The 15,150-nt window shown below is 33.8% G+C and overlaps 1 protein-coding gene and 1 pseudogene across 1 annotated transcript; one reads left to right on the top strand and one right to left on the bottom strand.

Moving 5' to 3' along the window:
- Window positions 1-7,309: 7,309 nt before the first annotated feature.
- LOC128180768 (E3 ubiquitin-protein ligase TRIM71-like) lies at window positions 7,310-10,395 on the bottom strand. Its single transcript, XM_052848920.1, has 2 exons — window positions 10,264-10,395; window positions 7,310-9,998 (listed from the first exon to the last, which is right to left on the bottom strand). Exon 2 carries the CDS (start codon window positions 9,960-9,962, stop codon window positions 8,259-8,261), a length of 1,704 nt encoding a protein of 567 aa, XP_052704880.1. The 5' UTR covers window positions 9,963-9,998; window positions 10,264-10,395; the 3' UTR covers window positions 7,310-8,258.
- A 1,961-nt stretch (window positions 10,396-12,356) lies between these two features.
- On the top strand, window positions 12,357-14,664 carry LOC128180778 (THO complex subunit 3-like; annotated as a pseudogene).
- The last annotated feature ends 486 nt before the right edge of the window (window positions 14,665-15,150 follow it).

The raw sequence follows: 15,150 nt of genomic DNA, 5'->3' as shown, positions 1-15,150 counted from the left end.
AGCACGAGCGGACCCACAGCGTGGAGAAGCCTTACGCATGCCCAGAGTGTGGAAAGTGTTTCGCCCAATCCGGAAATATGCTCCGACATCGGAGACACACAGGAAAAACTGAAATTCCACAATAAAGTGCTTATACATTATAGAATAAATTCAAGAGAGTGTCAATATTTACATTCTGAATTCCTTGTGTTGTTTTTGAAAGAGATTGTTATTACTGCATGAAATCAGTATTGTTCATTATTTCAATGTACCGTAAATGTATTGCATTATGTTTCATGTATTTTAACATGTGGAATGTTTATGTAAATGTATGCAGTACTTGTAATTGTGTTTGAATGTTGTGTATTTTGTAAAAAAAAAAAACATCATTTCAAGATTTTCATTTATTAAAAAAATAAATATTCTATTCATACATTAATAGTTGTTGGTTTATTTTGTAAAACAGAAACACTTTTTTTGAAACAACATTCAATTAAAACGGATATTTTATTTTCCCAAAAGATTTTTAAAAGACCTAAAAAATTATATTTTCAATATCAATGAATATATCAAAATTAAAAATTAAGAGAAATTGTTTTAAAAAGTCCATTATTAGAATGAAACAGAAATTCATTTGAATGTGACATTTTCCATACAGATCTCTCCTCTGCCAAGAATTATCCACAGACCCACTACAGGTTCACTGCCCACTGTGGGGTTGTTATACCATTGTACTTTTGTGCAGTCAATCTTCGAGTTATCCGCCCTTTAATGTATAGTAATTTAATATGCGGTCTTCAAGGTTAATGTTTAAAAAATTATAGGACTATATGTGATATGGGCCTTTAATGGCCCTATAAAATGAACATCAATTTACAGTGGGTTAATCTTGCTTCCTTTGTCAAATATACATGTGAAATATTTTCATAATTTTTTCATTTAAATCATAAGCCCACAATTTTCAAAAATGACATAAAAGATTTTCCTTTTCCCACCATTTTTGCATTTTAGCGTTAAGCGGCTTGTTTTCAAACAGTTTTGTCTTACTGAAGACATTGAACGATTGCTTGAACAATAGTATTGTCATAATTATATAGTTCTTTGACAAAAAGAAACATAATACATGACTGTGTATATGTAACCATGGCAGGATCGGTATTTTTTTTTATTTTTTTTTTTTATGGGGGGGGGGGGGTTCAATACATGTAAATGCTTTCTGTTTCCAGAATGAAGGGGGAGGGGTGGGGTCGGCGCGTACCAATCTAATTAAAATTAGTCTTGTAATTCCGCTCCTCTACGATACTCATACAAGTCTTATTTTTATTAGATTAGGCGCATACGTTTTTCAAAATGTACATGGAAAAGAAACTAGAATTTATTTTAAAATAAGTAATGGTACTCCCTTGTTGTTTCTACCGCGTCTGCTATATATGTGTTTATAACGTTTTAGTGCGTTGTCAGCCAGCGGACACAAACTATAGGACTGTCAAGTATTACAGGAGATACCTGCATGTAAGCGGGTATGACAATTCTGATGTGTTTGCAAATATTCGAATCGAAGACTCTTTACATGACGTAATATTTACATTGAGTGTATTTTTCCCCATTCGATTGAATTTGAAATCTGCAACGTGTAATAATTTCTTGTGAATACACATATCCTTTTCATGCGCCAGGAGCATAAATCTAAACGTCATCAAGTGTATTGAGTATATTTATTATTGTAAAATTAAATGAAATATTCAAACTTACATATATCCAATTTGACATGTACAAATGGAAAAAATTCGTGAAATAAAATCTAATGCGGCATTCAATTTTTCTGCACCGCTTGGTTTGTTCGAGGACCGACAACATCCAAAAATTTAAGTGCGTGCCGTTTTTTCTGATGTTGGAACCATTTTAACGAGAGCTTGGACTTTGGGTAATTCTGTCAAACAGCAATGTGACGTAGGCCTGTCTATTTCATTGCTGGACAATCAGCCATGGTTCTTAGATTTTAACAAGATTGTTCTGGCCTTTCTACACAATCGATGCATAGATTCGTTTGAAACCGCGTCATTTTTTAACTTGTTATGATGCAAGGAATAGATAACTTCGCACTACCGAAATTCCAAGGTCTTGTTAAAATTGTTCTACTAGCTCCAATCTGCTTTCAAATTAATGTTAACGGTCTTTTTGTGGGCCCCGTCTTTTCAGCTTAATGTCTTCTTCCTAATTCACAAATTCTCTGAAAGGTAGTTTCACTAAATAGTTTCAAGTAAATACAATTTTTAAGCTCTTGAAAAAAGATCCCAAGTATAAATGTAAGTTTCAGGAATCCTCCCTCTCCAATTTTGTCTGATTATATAAATGATTTATGATAAAGAGTTAGAACTTACTATCCTGGTATTAAACGGTGTATATAACCAAGATGACGACCATTTGATTCTGAGTGGGGGGGGGGGTAGTACCTATATGGACATAGCATTTATTCTATTCCCTCTTGGGTCTAAATTCTTATTTCAAGTTGAAAATAGACACTATCAGATAATATTCAGTGGGTTTTTTTGTCAGATTTTATTGCTAGCTAAAGATTTATTTATTCAAATGTACCAAAATGGAAATGAAATACTGGCCCTTAAAAGAATAGCAAATTGAATTTGAAGGGCCCTTGTTTTACGTACATTTGCCCAATCTCAGTTTCTAGAGCTATGGCGATAATGTTTTATCGAGTTCTATGGATTCGAATTAGACTATTAAATGAGCATTGCTTTTATAACACACATATGATCGAATAACATTTCCGTTCATTTAAAATTGAAATTAAAATTGGCTATAGAAATAACTTGCTTGTTTAGATAAGTGATAGTTGATACGTTGAAAGTTACATGTATATCACAATATCTTGGTTTTATCAAACTAACATATAAACACCTTTACGTGTTACTTTAATTAGCATCTAGAGTTTATCAAAATTAATAACTTTAAGTTGATTGTTAAATTTCTCTCTCTCTCTCTCTCTCTCTCTCTCTCTCTCTCTCTCTCTGTTCGGCACTATCAAATGGCATCAAATTTCATTTGATGTTTTGACAATGTGCCGTTATAAATGCTTAAACTTGGACAATGGCTTCAATGACATTTTACAAACCTTATTCACCGAAAGCTTCTTTAAATTATGATACACAACATGCAAGCACCTGCCGTTATAAAATGTTCTCCTTATAAAACAAACCCATATATATAATAATAAACAAGTGTATTATTATACTCTGTCCCGAGTTTTTGCTTTCACCACTTTTCGCTTGATATTTCGATAATAATAAATACCTTTGTGCTCAAACTATGTTCATCCATTAACATGAAAAATGTCCTGATTATCTGTTTTGAAACGCCCCATCTATCGCTTCAGGTTTCAATACACATCCCAAAATAGAAAGTATACGGGGATTTTGCATTGCATCAGCCATTAATAAGCCCGGATGATAACGTTGAAAAATTGCTTGAGGTGTCCCGAGTATTTCCGAATGGAAAAAAGATGGAGGAAAGTTTCTCGTTGAGCATCACAATCTGGAGGCAGGCTTTCTTAAAGTAAATCTCGGAGTGGTCTACTCTCTTGGCTAACTGCATCACGTTGGCGGAAGACATTCTGCTATTGTTGTCAACTCTTTGGGGAATTATATGATTTTTTGAGTCGATACGGTTTTTATAAGGATTTTTTTGTTGGGTTTCCTTTGATAAGGCTTCCCCCAACGAGCGGTTTGAAGTAGTGCGACAAATGGCGCCGGTGTCGGCATTGCGCGCCGTATCAAAGGCGCTATCTTATCTGTGAAACGCTTTTAGAAAAATTTAAGCAATGCCAAATTCTTCAGATACAGAACTTAATGTATATTCAAGGTATGGTTGAGAAAGTTATTTCAAAGTAAAACCATATAAAATATTATTTTTAAGAACAAAAATTAAAACAAGGTGGAAGATATGGTCTAAAATTGAAACCATCGAATTAATTGAAAATTTGCAATTTATATTTGTAAAAATTGTCAAGTGTTATGAAAGAACCAATTTTCATAATTGGATTCTTTTTGTTTATAAGATTATAAATTATACTTTTCATATTACATGTAATTTACATAAGAAGTTCCATTGGTTTCTATATGTTTTTAGTTTGAAAATATATTTCATACGTATTTTTAAAACAACTTATTTTACAATTATGCAACAAGAAAGTTAATTCTTTTGTCATAAAAGCAAAACTTTAAGACTTTATTTTTCATTTTTTTTTTATATTTCCATAGAAAATCAGTAACAAACCTAAAGAGTCCTAATAATCGATTTTCATAAGAAATAGAGCAGAAAATACTAGTGAATTTTATTAATCAATAAAATGCTTTTTTTGGTGATTCATTCGGGATATGAAGGTAGGGACATTGCAGAAAAATTACAAAACCCGCGTTAGCGGATTATGAAAATTTTTTATGCAATGATCACTACCTTCATATCCCGATTGAATGAATCATCAAAGAAAACTTTTTATTGTTTATATTAACATCTTTCTTTAAACTAATTGATAAATTGATTAGGAAAAGCAAGTAATATTCATTAAATTACTGTTGATGTAAGTAGGTTAGCTAAAAGAAACAGCCAAATCGTCTCCTGTGAGACTTTGCGTCTGACATCGTCATGATTATTTCGTGCAGTCCGTGATTTTTCCTAGGTCGCTATAGGTTTGGACCAATCGATAAACAGGGCGTGTCGATATCTACCCTGTAATTTTCTTGTCAGTTTCAGCCGCTGTAGATTTCGACCAATCGATAAATGGGGCGTGTAGATTTCAGTCTGGCTGTTTCTTTAGAACTATGAATTGACCATAAGTGTCCTTAAGAAATAGAGGGAAGAATACTTGGGAGATATAAAAAAATATATATAAATCAAACCTGTTTTTTTTTAGCGATGCTGCTCAAATTAATTTTTTGTTATTTTCCACAGGTTAACTGAGTAAAATAAACACCGTATATTGAAGGGGCGTACTTTACATTGATAAAATATCGATAGTTTTTTTTTTTGTTATACTTAGTAGTTCTTATACAAATGTAGTTACATTCAATTACGGTCTTCATATATTCCACGGGAGAAACTATTTTTTGGGAAGGGGGGGGAGGGGGCAGTTTGGTTTTTTTTCTTTTTCAATATCATTATACCTTGTCTACGGCAAATCCTATTTCTAGGCCTTTTTCCATTATGTAACGTTTACGTTACACGCGTATAGCTTACTTTGTATTTAATATTTTGGAAAGAAAGATAATTGATGGGGGACCTTCAAAAATCCTCCTGTAATTAATTTCAATGATGCACTGGTAATTGAACTGGATATCTTTAACCACACCCCCCCCCCCCCCGTTGTCAACAAAGGCGGTAAATCACATTCATTAGTATTTTTTAAGAGGGTTTTCAACAGATTTAATTTTTGAGTTTTTAACGCACTTTAATTTTTTTTTCAAAATGCTTTGCCCCAGAGGTTCTGTTTTGTTTTCATCAAACCCAGTTGTAACCGAGTTAATCACCTGGGCAGAACACCCCAACCCTCCTCTGTGTAACATTGTTGTTCGGGACTTTTGGTTTTTTTTAATCTCCCCAAATAAAATATTTCAATTGTACCTTACAAATTACCAAAAAACAAACTACGTCTAAAATCATTTTAATTGTTCTTTATAAATGTACCTTTTAGTAGTCATGGACATGCGCGGATCTAGATGAGAGTCGGAGCCCACCCCCCCCCCCCACCCCTGAAAAATTCAACCTTATTAAATTCACATTGTGCATTTCAAGTCGGGTTCGTAATACAGAGACCAGTCGTCTGGATGATGCTGGTGGTAATTTTTTCTTAGTATGCAAAGATGATCTGCATTTGTTTCTACTTCCTTGAAGGGGTTGTAGTGGTCGAATGTGAAGGTACACACAGTATTCTTGAGTCCCGTTCTTTCAATGCAGGTCAGCGATCCAGTGCAGCCTCTGCTCCTGATGTCTCCAATCTGAAGACATTTCAGCTCTTTTGCAAAATTCAAGTAATCTGTAGGAAGCTTTCTCTCAGTCTGCTCTACAGTATGTAAGAATTGTTCACATAGCCTAAGATGCTGTTTAAATGATGAAGTTGCCTCCCTTTGACTAGATGAACATTAAGTAGATTTTTTAATAATGATGTAATTTTTAAATTTTACATACATAAACTAGCTTAATTCCAATTATCTTGACACAAGTTATGTGCATGGATTTTAATATATGTTTCACAATATAAAATTGAATGTAGTGAATTAATTGTAGTTATTAATGAATATTCTCAATTTTGCAAAAGTTGAGCATAAATTAATTTTTTTTAAATGGTAATTTACAAAAATTGACTTTTGGTCTTCCTGATGTTTTGTTTCACTTTAATAAGGTTCCCTTACCATGAAGATAATGGTGCCCCCAGTCTTTAGACTATTTCTTCCTCTCTGATGCTGACGGTGGATTGTTGACCATTTTCGTCATTTCAGGAGACAATATTTTGTATGCACAAGGTATAATTCAAAAAGCTAGCTTTAATGCAACCTTATTGTGCAGCAGAGTATTTGGTTTAAAGCCATAGGAATGCCCTTTCTCAAATATTTGCATGATTCAAATAGAGCAAATTATCTCACAATTATATCAACTGCGGGGGTTAAGAGAAATGGAATAATAAATTATTTGTTTAATCAACATTTTTCCATATTCAAATTAATATAGAATATATATTCTTGCTAATGTACTCTATCGAGAATTAATAATTTTGCATCTTAAATTGACATTTCATGATCAGTCATTTCAGCGCCTTTACTTGAAATCTGGGTAGAATCCAGCCTTTTTTTTTTAAAGTTCAAGTATTTTAAAACAATTTTTTCATATTTCATATTTGCATATATCACATGTATTTTACTTGTTACAGTCATCAAATAGCAGTCAAATCATCTCAGATATCGCTGTCAGCCCACACTCATAACTGCACTTGCTGAGAGAGAGAGAGAGAGAGAGAGAGAGAGAGAGAGAGAGAGAGAGCCTCATACCTCACTGCTCCACTGACCACAAATAGGCGTTATTATTACCGCTTCAACAAAGACAAATTGGTACCAATACTTATATGTACAAACTTTGTACCTTTTTTTATATAATATAATTCCCCTTATCTCTTTTAAGTAAAACTATAAGATAGCATGACAATTGGATAATTGCTGACTCTGCAGGCGCCATGCACTGTTCTGACGCCATCGTGTGGTTGATGTCAAATTTAAAAGGCTAGTTGGTGAAGCACAATACATTGATTTCTTTGTTTAAAGTTTTATTTAAAAACAAATTATCATCAATCATTCATAAGCAGTATTATATAAATCTATGTCAATATACTCATTGTCTAAATACATTTTCAGAATCTTTAAATCAGTTCTGCAAAAACTCCTAGATAAAAACACAAAGGGACAACATATTCCACACAAGGATTCTATTAAGTTAGAACAGAAGATACAAGATTAGCAGGAACATCTACTCTAGTTCCAAAGGTTTAAAGGTAAGTCACATCAATTGTCTCATTGAATATGAATTCTGATTGGGATAATATACAAGTATCACTCCTCTATATAAGTAATGGGTCTCAGTCCCTTTGTGGCCTCGCTCCATTGCTGGTAAAGAATTGAGTGCTACCTGTCTGTTAACCCATTATGTGTAATTAAAACATGTCACACAGAGTTTGCTGATAACCACATGTAACAAATACAGTCCATTCATTCTAATGTAACAAACACAGATTATAGACACAATCAAAACAGTCACTTTATATATGTATCTAATAGAAAAAGGAGTTTGTTTATATGTAATATACATGCACATAGAATCACTTGATGATACACATGTGATACAAGAACACACACAGTTTTTTTACATATAATATATAAACATGGTCGGTTTTCTTGAGATGTAATATCAATATTAAAGAACAATTTGTTTACGGTACATACAAACATAATTATGATATATAAACAAACAATTATTGAAAAAATGGAATGATTAAACTCATGAAAACCTAAAACAGATACAGTTAGACAGTCTGTTTACATCTTGTAGACACGGTCAGTGTATGTGTGATACATTAAATTATCCACACACAGCGTGTTTACATCTGATACACACCATATGATGACATGTAATGTTAATAGTTTGTTAACATTATATTTACACACAGTATGTAATATATACTTATACGCTTTGTTTACATATAGTTTATACAGTTAATTGATTTACATGTAATATTGGATTTTCTTCACTTTACCTGTGTCACACTCAGCCACAAAGAGGTTGTCTGTGGTGTCCACACATAAACCACACGGAAGCTGTAAATCACAGTTGTCAATGTAGCGGAGGAACTGTCCGTCCTGATCCAGGATGTGGATACAGTCGTTGTTAAAGTCTGCTGTCAGGATCCGACCCTGGCTGTCTGTTGTGATGCCGCGTGGACTAAATGATCCCTTGGTAGTAGAGGGAGGACCAGTGTAGGTAAACCGGAATTTCCCGTCCTGATTGACCACCACTACTGCACGGGCTCCACGGTCTGACACACAGATATCTAGATTTCTGTTCTCACTGATGTGTTTAATGTACCCACCAGATGAATAGAGAGGTTGTCCTTTGTCATTGTACTGAATACTTTGTTTCTCTGTGGAGCCAGAGTAACGCACAACTTTTGTTTGTTTATCATCATCACTATCACTATCACTATTATCTATTTCAACACGGTCCATGACAACCAGGAGGTCACCAGAGGAGGTACTACAGACACCGAGAGGTTTCCTACCCTGTGGTCTGATCTTTGTCTCTACCTGTGTATTCTTCACTATGTTCACAGTTCTCTCACAATAATCAGTATAAACTAGATCCCCACTCCTTGTCACTGCTATGTCCTGTGGACTGTTCCCTGATTTGGTTTGGATGGACTCCACAAGATCTCCTTGCAGGTTGTAGAGTTTCATCATGATGTCACCATAACCACGCGTCCATACTTCTGTATCATTAAGACACGTCACACCGTATAGAGATTCATACCCTGTGTCTATAGCTGTGATTACCCTTGGTTCATCAATCAGTGACCGGTCTGGGGAAGAGGACTCGGCTCCCTGGGGCGGCATGTGGTAGACTTGTTCCTCTGTTGTAAAAGATAATGCTGACAGAGAACCAAACTGTTTAATCAGCTGATCTGTGTGGATTTCCTGAGGCCTAAAGTTTGGTAAGGACACTTTGAGTTTAGGAGGCAATCTTCTGAATTCAGCGTTTCTGGATTTGTACTCAGAGAGAAGGCTGACATCTTTGGAGTTCAGTAATTTCTTTAGTTCAGCAATGGTCTGTGTGATTTCAGAAATGGTGTGTGTGATTCCATCTTCCTGTTTATTCAGGACGACCAGGTGTTTAGATTCCATTTCCACCACGTTAGATTTCAGGTTTGTGATAATGGTGTCTATTTCTCTGTGCCAGACTTTTCCTTGTTTGTCAATTGCTGTTGTTAATTTCCTGGAGTTTTTACTCAGATCAGCTTTCTGCACTGGGATGTTAGATGTCATCTCTTTGTATTTAGGATAAATGAATTTTTCTAATTCTTGCAAATCTTTTGCTAAACTTTTTGTTTTAATTTCAAAACTTTGGAAAATGTCAATGTTTTTATGTCCTGAATGTTTTCCAGAGGAAATACACTTTGCACAGATAGGAATGTTACATTGTTCACAATGGAGTTCACATTGTTTGGCGGGGTGTTTTCTACATTTAGGATTGCTCAAAGAGGTTAGATATTGTTTTAGCGACACAACTTTATGAACTTTAGAAGAATCAGATAAATGTTTCTCTACACAGTCTTTACATAAATATATATGACAAACTTCACAGTACATGGGGGCCACAGAGTCCTGACACAGGGTGCAGCGTACAAGATCCTGGGCGCTGTTTCTGGGGTCCATGGTTAGGGATCCCTTGTAACTATATGGGAACTAAACCTGGAAATTAAATAAATTCAGTTTGTATTTATGATGTATACATGTATTATCTTGCTTTGATTAACATGAACTTATATGTAAGGTTCAGATATGTTCCATTTCATGGATAAAATTTACATTTGTGTAGAGTCATAAATGTACAAGTATAATTTTTTTTAATGACTGATTACAAAAAAAGAATGAATTCAAACATAAGAAATATTTGTATTAATGATATTTTTGACGATTAAGAAAACACAATAAGAAAGCGGATTATAAAACTTACCTAACGTTACCCGATTGGTAAACTTCAGGTCTTCACGATCCAACATGGCGGGTGTCAGGTGTTTCTTCTTCCTGGTCGGTTGCTTCTTGTGGAAGATCACGTGAACGAATTGTAGTAATTTGTGTCTGTGTATGTGTTGGTTTAAAATCGGGGTCACCCTTTGTTGGGAGTTTAAAGCAGATATGACAATTCTATCACTATTAGGTAAAGGGTTTATATTTTTATTATGAGAAAAATATTTAACGTCTGGTACCCGTGAGCTGAACATATTCAATTCAGCTTTAAAATGTAGGCTATTTTTAGTTTTAAAGAAGTAGATTTTGTTTTTTATGACCAGAGATCCTCTTCCTAAATCGACATTTCTCTATAAAAGCTGATGTGGTTTAATATTGCACACATTTCTTTGGGAATGAAGAGTGGGTTCAAATCCCATCATCAGCATTCAATGTAGAGACTGATACAAATGCATGTCATATGTGTGATTTAAAAGTAGGGGAAAAAATACAGTAAAGATTGCATGGTTATGAAAATGTTTAATCTAGTAGTATGGCACGCCAAATTTACAAAAATGAGCTAAACATAATTTCACAGTCGATAAACTAGGTTTATCGACTGTTAACTATAGTTTACGGATCGTAAACTATAGTTACCGACGTTAATCTATATTTCACATCTGTAAACTATAGTTTATGAATGCAAATTTATGTTTTTCGGTCTGGAAAAACACGTTAACAATAGATTTTGCTGATTCGTAAACTATAGTATAGATTTGATAAATATAGTTTCACGATGGAGAAACTTTATTTATCAGATTAACTATGTTTCACAATCGTTAATTATAGTTTTCGGTTCTAAACTATAGTTAACTGTCATTTATACCATGCTTTACAAACGTAAAACTATGTTTATCACATTTTTGTGAATTTGGTGCCTTAATGTCTAAATAATACAATTTGCATTCGTGAACTATGGTTTAGAGTTGTTCATCGTAGTTTCACAATGGTGAAACTATATTTATCAGATAAACTATGTTTAAAAATGTTATCGTAAATGATTGTTTTCAGTGTTAACTGTAGTTAACAGATGTGAAAAAAAGATTAACGTCGTTAACTATAGTTTTCGATCCGTAAACTACAGTAAACAGTCAATAAACTAAGTTTATCGACTGTGATAAATCTGTTTAGCTCATTTTTTTTTTAATTTGTCTTATAAATGTTGTTTCACGATTTGTGAAACTATAATTAACAACTCTTAACAATAGTTTACGATTGTAAATTATAATTAACAAATGTGAATCTATATTTATCAGCAAAATCTATGGTTATCCTTTTTTACAGATAGATAAACTGTGAATGTCATTCGTAAACTATAGTTTACATTCGTTAAATATAATTTCACAGATGTAAACTATAGTTAACGAATCGTTAACTATAGTTTAGGATCCGTAAACTATAGTTAACAGCTGATAAAACAAGTTTATCGACTGTGAAACTATGTTTAGCTCATGTTTGTGAATTTGGCATGCCATAAGCAGATGCATTCTTTTTATCACCAAACAATTATTGGAGTGGAGACTTCCAATACAACAAAATAACATAAGTCTATCTGATTCTTGCATACAGCACAGAAGTCAGTGTAAACATACTTCAATCACGATGGAAGCAAATTGATAGGGGGAGGGGGGGGGGCTAAACTTATCAGAAATCTACAAACCAGAAGTTATGTCTAACTTGCAACAAAAATGGAAAAAAATTATCAACATTATGCAAATTTGCATTACCCATATTAAATAAAGCTTTTATAAAATCATGATAATTTAATGATAGAAAACATATTATTTTTGAAATTAAATACAGTTGCAATTTTGTCTAATTATCTGTTCTAGTACATGTAATACTAAAAGTATTTTCAATAGTGCCAGAATTGATGACTTTAGATTCTGAAACACAGTAATTATAAAGAAATTAAAACAACGGTAAGACTTCAGCAAGACTTTCATTAGAAATTGTTAAGTCAGCGATATATCACGTGGGCCTCTGGTTTCTGGAACTTTTCAATCCACTCGTTAGGTTTTTATTCTACAAAATCAAAAGATGGCGACTTACATTGAAAACATGCGAAATCATTTTCAGCAAAACAAGAGAATACGAGAGCATACGGCGCACGACTCCAAAGTTCACTCCGTGGCGTGGAGCTGTGACGGACGGCGCCTGGCCTCGGGGTCCTTTGACAAACCTGTCAGCGTTTTCCAGCTAGACAATGACAGAGACCGAATGGTAGGCTGGAGCTGGAGTGTTGCACTGTAAAAGATAAATTCTTAGGTGTCATAATTCAGTATTTTACTGAAAGTTCACGTCAAAACATGGCTGAGGCAAAGTAATTCCGGAATTCCCCTTTGAATTTGGGGCGTTTCCGCACTTCACAGGAGCTGATTTTTTAATGAGATGAAAAACAATGTGGAAGAGGTCTAACTATCCCAGTTTTGTAATAAATCGAGGTTATTTAATTTAATTTTGATGCATGTTGTTTCCGGAGGGGGGTGAAATGGCCTGAGCTTGATTTTCAAGCACATGTGTAACTTCCGAGGTAAACAAAGTATCACGCCTTGCGGGATGCTCGTGTGTGTTTTGCTAGAAAATTGTAAATGAAGTGTTGTTTAAAAAGATGTCAAGGGGATTTTTCCCAGAAATTTGTTTTGAAATTTGAATCTGTATCTAAAGTTGTGCATTTTTGTTAAGAATATATTAGTAAAATTTAATCTTGTAGTGATACCAATAGGCCTATATTCTTTTTAAATGAGGATGTTTTGTTTTATTTTGACATGCTTGTTGCATAGTATAACATAAAAATCAACTTAATAATTTTTGTCACTTTGAGATTGTAAGGTCACAAAAACTCAAATACATGTATATCCGTTTTACAAATATACTGCCTTTTTATCTTAATCGTTGAAAACGTAATTTCTGAAACTGTATCGGGTTGTTTTAGCATGATGTCAATTATATACGAGGATATATCATGCTCAAAGTTAATGTTGGAAAACAACTTAAAGATCTGTTCATGCTTCTAAACTATTTAAATTAAGGTTGTATGGGACACCTCCATATTATGACGTATTGTTTATTGAAATAAACAATAAAATGAAGTGTAATTATATAAGTAATTCCTTTCCAAATATTGTCACCTAACAGCGTAGCTCAGTGGTTTAGATGGTTTACTACAAATCTGTAAGTCATGATTTCATATCCCGCTGGGTGTGTTACATTTTTTACCTCTCCGAATACAATGTATTTTCAAAAGCTATTTTAAAATTCTAAGCTGGTGAAAGTATTCTTTTTAGAATTATAATATATTTTTATCCACATTGATATTGACAGGTGTCCCATACCACCTTAATATTTTTCAAACATTGATTAGTCTGACAATTATTTTTGGATCTGTCTACAAACTCTTTAGGTTAAAGATTGCACATTTCGTGGACATAGCGACAGTGTTGACCAGCTGTGTTGGCATCCAAAGAATTCAGATCAGTTGGTGACAGCTAGTTGAGACAAGACAATACGAATCTGGGACGCCAGGACCAATTGTTCCGTGGCCACTGTCAATACTAAAGGTAAAACAACGGTTGATTCTGTGATCCAGGAATAATTGAGCTGCAGAAACTGTCAATCCTTACTTTGAGATAAAACAGCTTTTAACATGGTTAATACAAATGTACAGGGACTTTTGGACATTTCTATAAATATGTGTGAAATTCCATTTTTGATACTTTTGTTATACATTAACTATAAATCAAAATTAAAGGTGAAACATAAACATCTGATGGTCACCAGATGGCAGCACTATAGCTGTGGGCAACAAGGATGACCTTTTTACTTTTATTGATGTCAGAAGTCACAGGTCAAAGGCCAAGGAACAGTTTAAGATTGAGGTCAATGAGATCTCTTGGAACAATGACGGGGACCTGTTCTTCTTGACGAGTTGGCAAAGCAGCATAAACATACTGAGGTAGTTTTTAGACAGATCATTAGATGGATCACGATACATTGCAGTATAACGAAGCATTAGTGAACAAATGGTTAGGTAATTGATTGCTATTACAGCTCAATGTAACGCAAAGTTTTTCATATTAATTGTGCATATTTATTTTACTCAATATCTTGTGCAGCAATTTGGTAATTTTAAATGCATTGAACTGTATGCAAATAGAACACCTTGTCATTGACAGCTACCCAGATTTAAAACTCCAGCACACCCTGAATGCTCACCCTGCTAACTGTATCTGTATCGAGTTTGACCCCAAGGGAAAGTACTTTGCCACCGGTACGTAGTGCGGACGCCTTGGTCAGTATTTGGGACGTAGCAGAGCTAGCCTGTATTAGGACCTTCTCCACGTATTAAGAGTTGTGCACAATACATGTATATTACATGTATGATTCACTACACGAATACTTTACATTTTGTTGCATAGAAACTACACATGTACACTCATAATGGTCTTAAAAACTTACCAGATAATTTTTTTTCTTGTTTTAAAAATGGTGTTATTTCAGATCTACTACCAGCAAAATGTCTCTGTATATATATTTATGTATGATAAGATTTAGAAAATTTATAGCTTTTTTAATTCTAAAGCTTAATAAAGATTCACTGATGTCAAGTTTAATATGTAGTTTATGCATTTTATATGACATTGTTAAAACATGCCCAAGAAATCATATACCGGTATAAGGAATGAAATTTGGTCTCTGTTTCTTAAGAAGAATTAATAAGAATTGCAACCATCTTTTTATCATATAAACTCTACTTATTAAGGATCTCTTACTTTTGGTCGAATGATATTTCTGTTTTATTGCAATTACTGAAAAAACAGAGTCATGGACATTT

Source organism: Crassostrea angulata, chromosome 4 (assembly GCF_025612915.1).
Source record: "Crassostrea angulata isolate pt1a10 chromosome 4, ASM2561291v2, whole genome shotgun sequence".
In the NCBI taxonomy this organism is placed as follows: Eukaryota; Metazoa; Mollusca; class Bivalvia; order Ostreida; family Ostreidae; genus Magallana; species Magallana angulata.
This window is presented reverse-complemented; position numbering and strand designations above follow the sequence as displayed.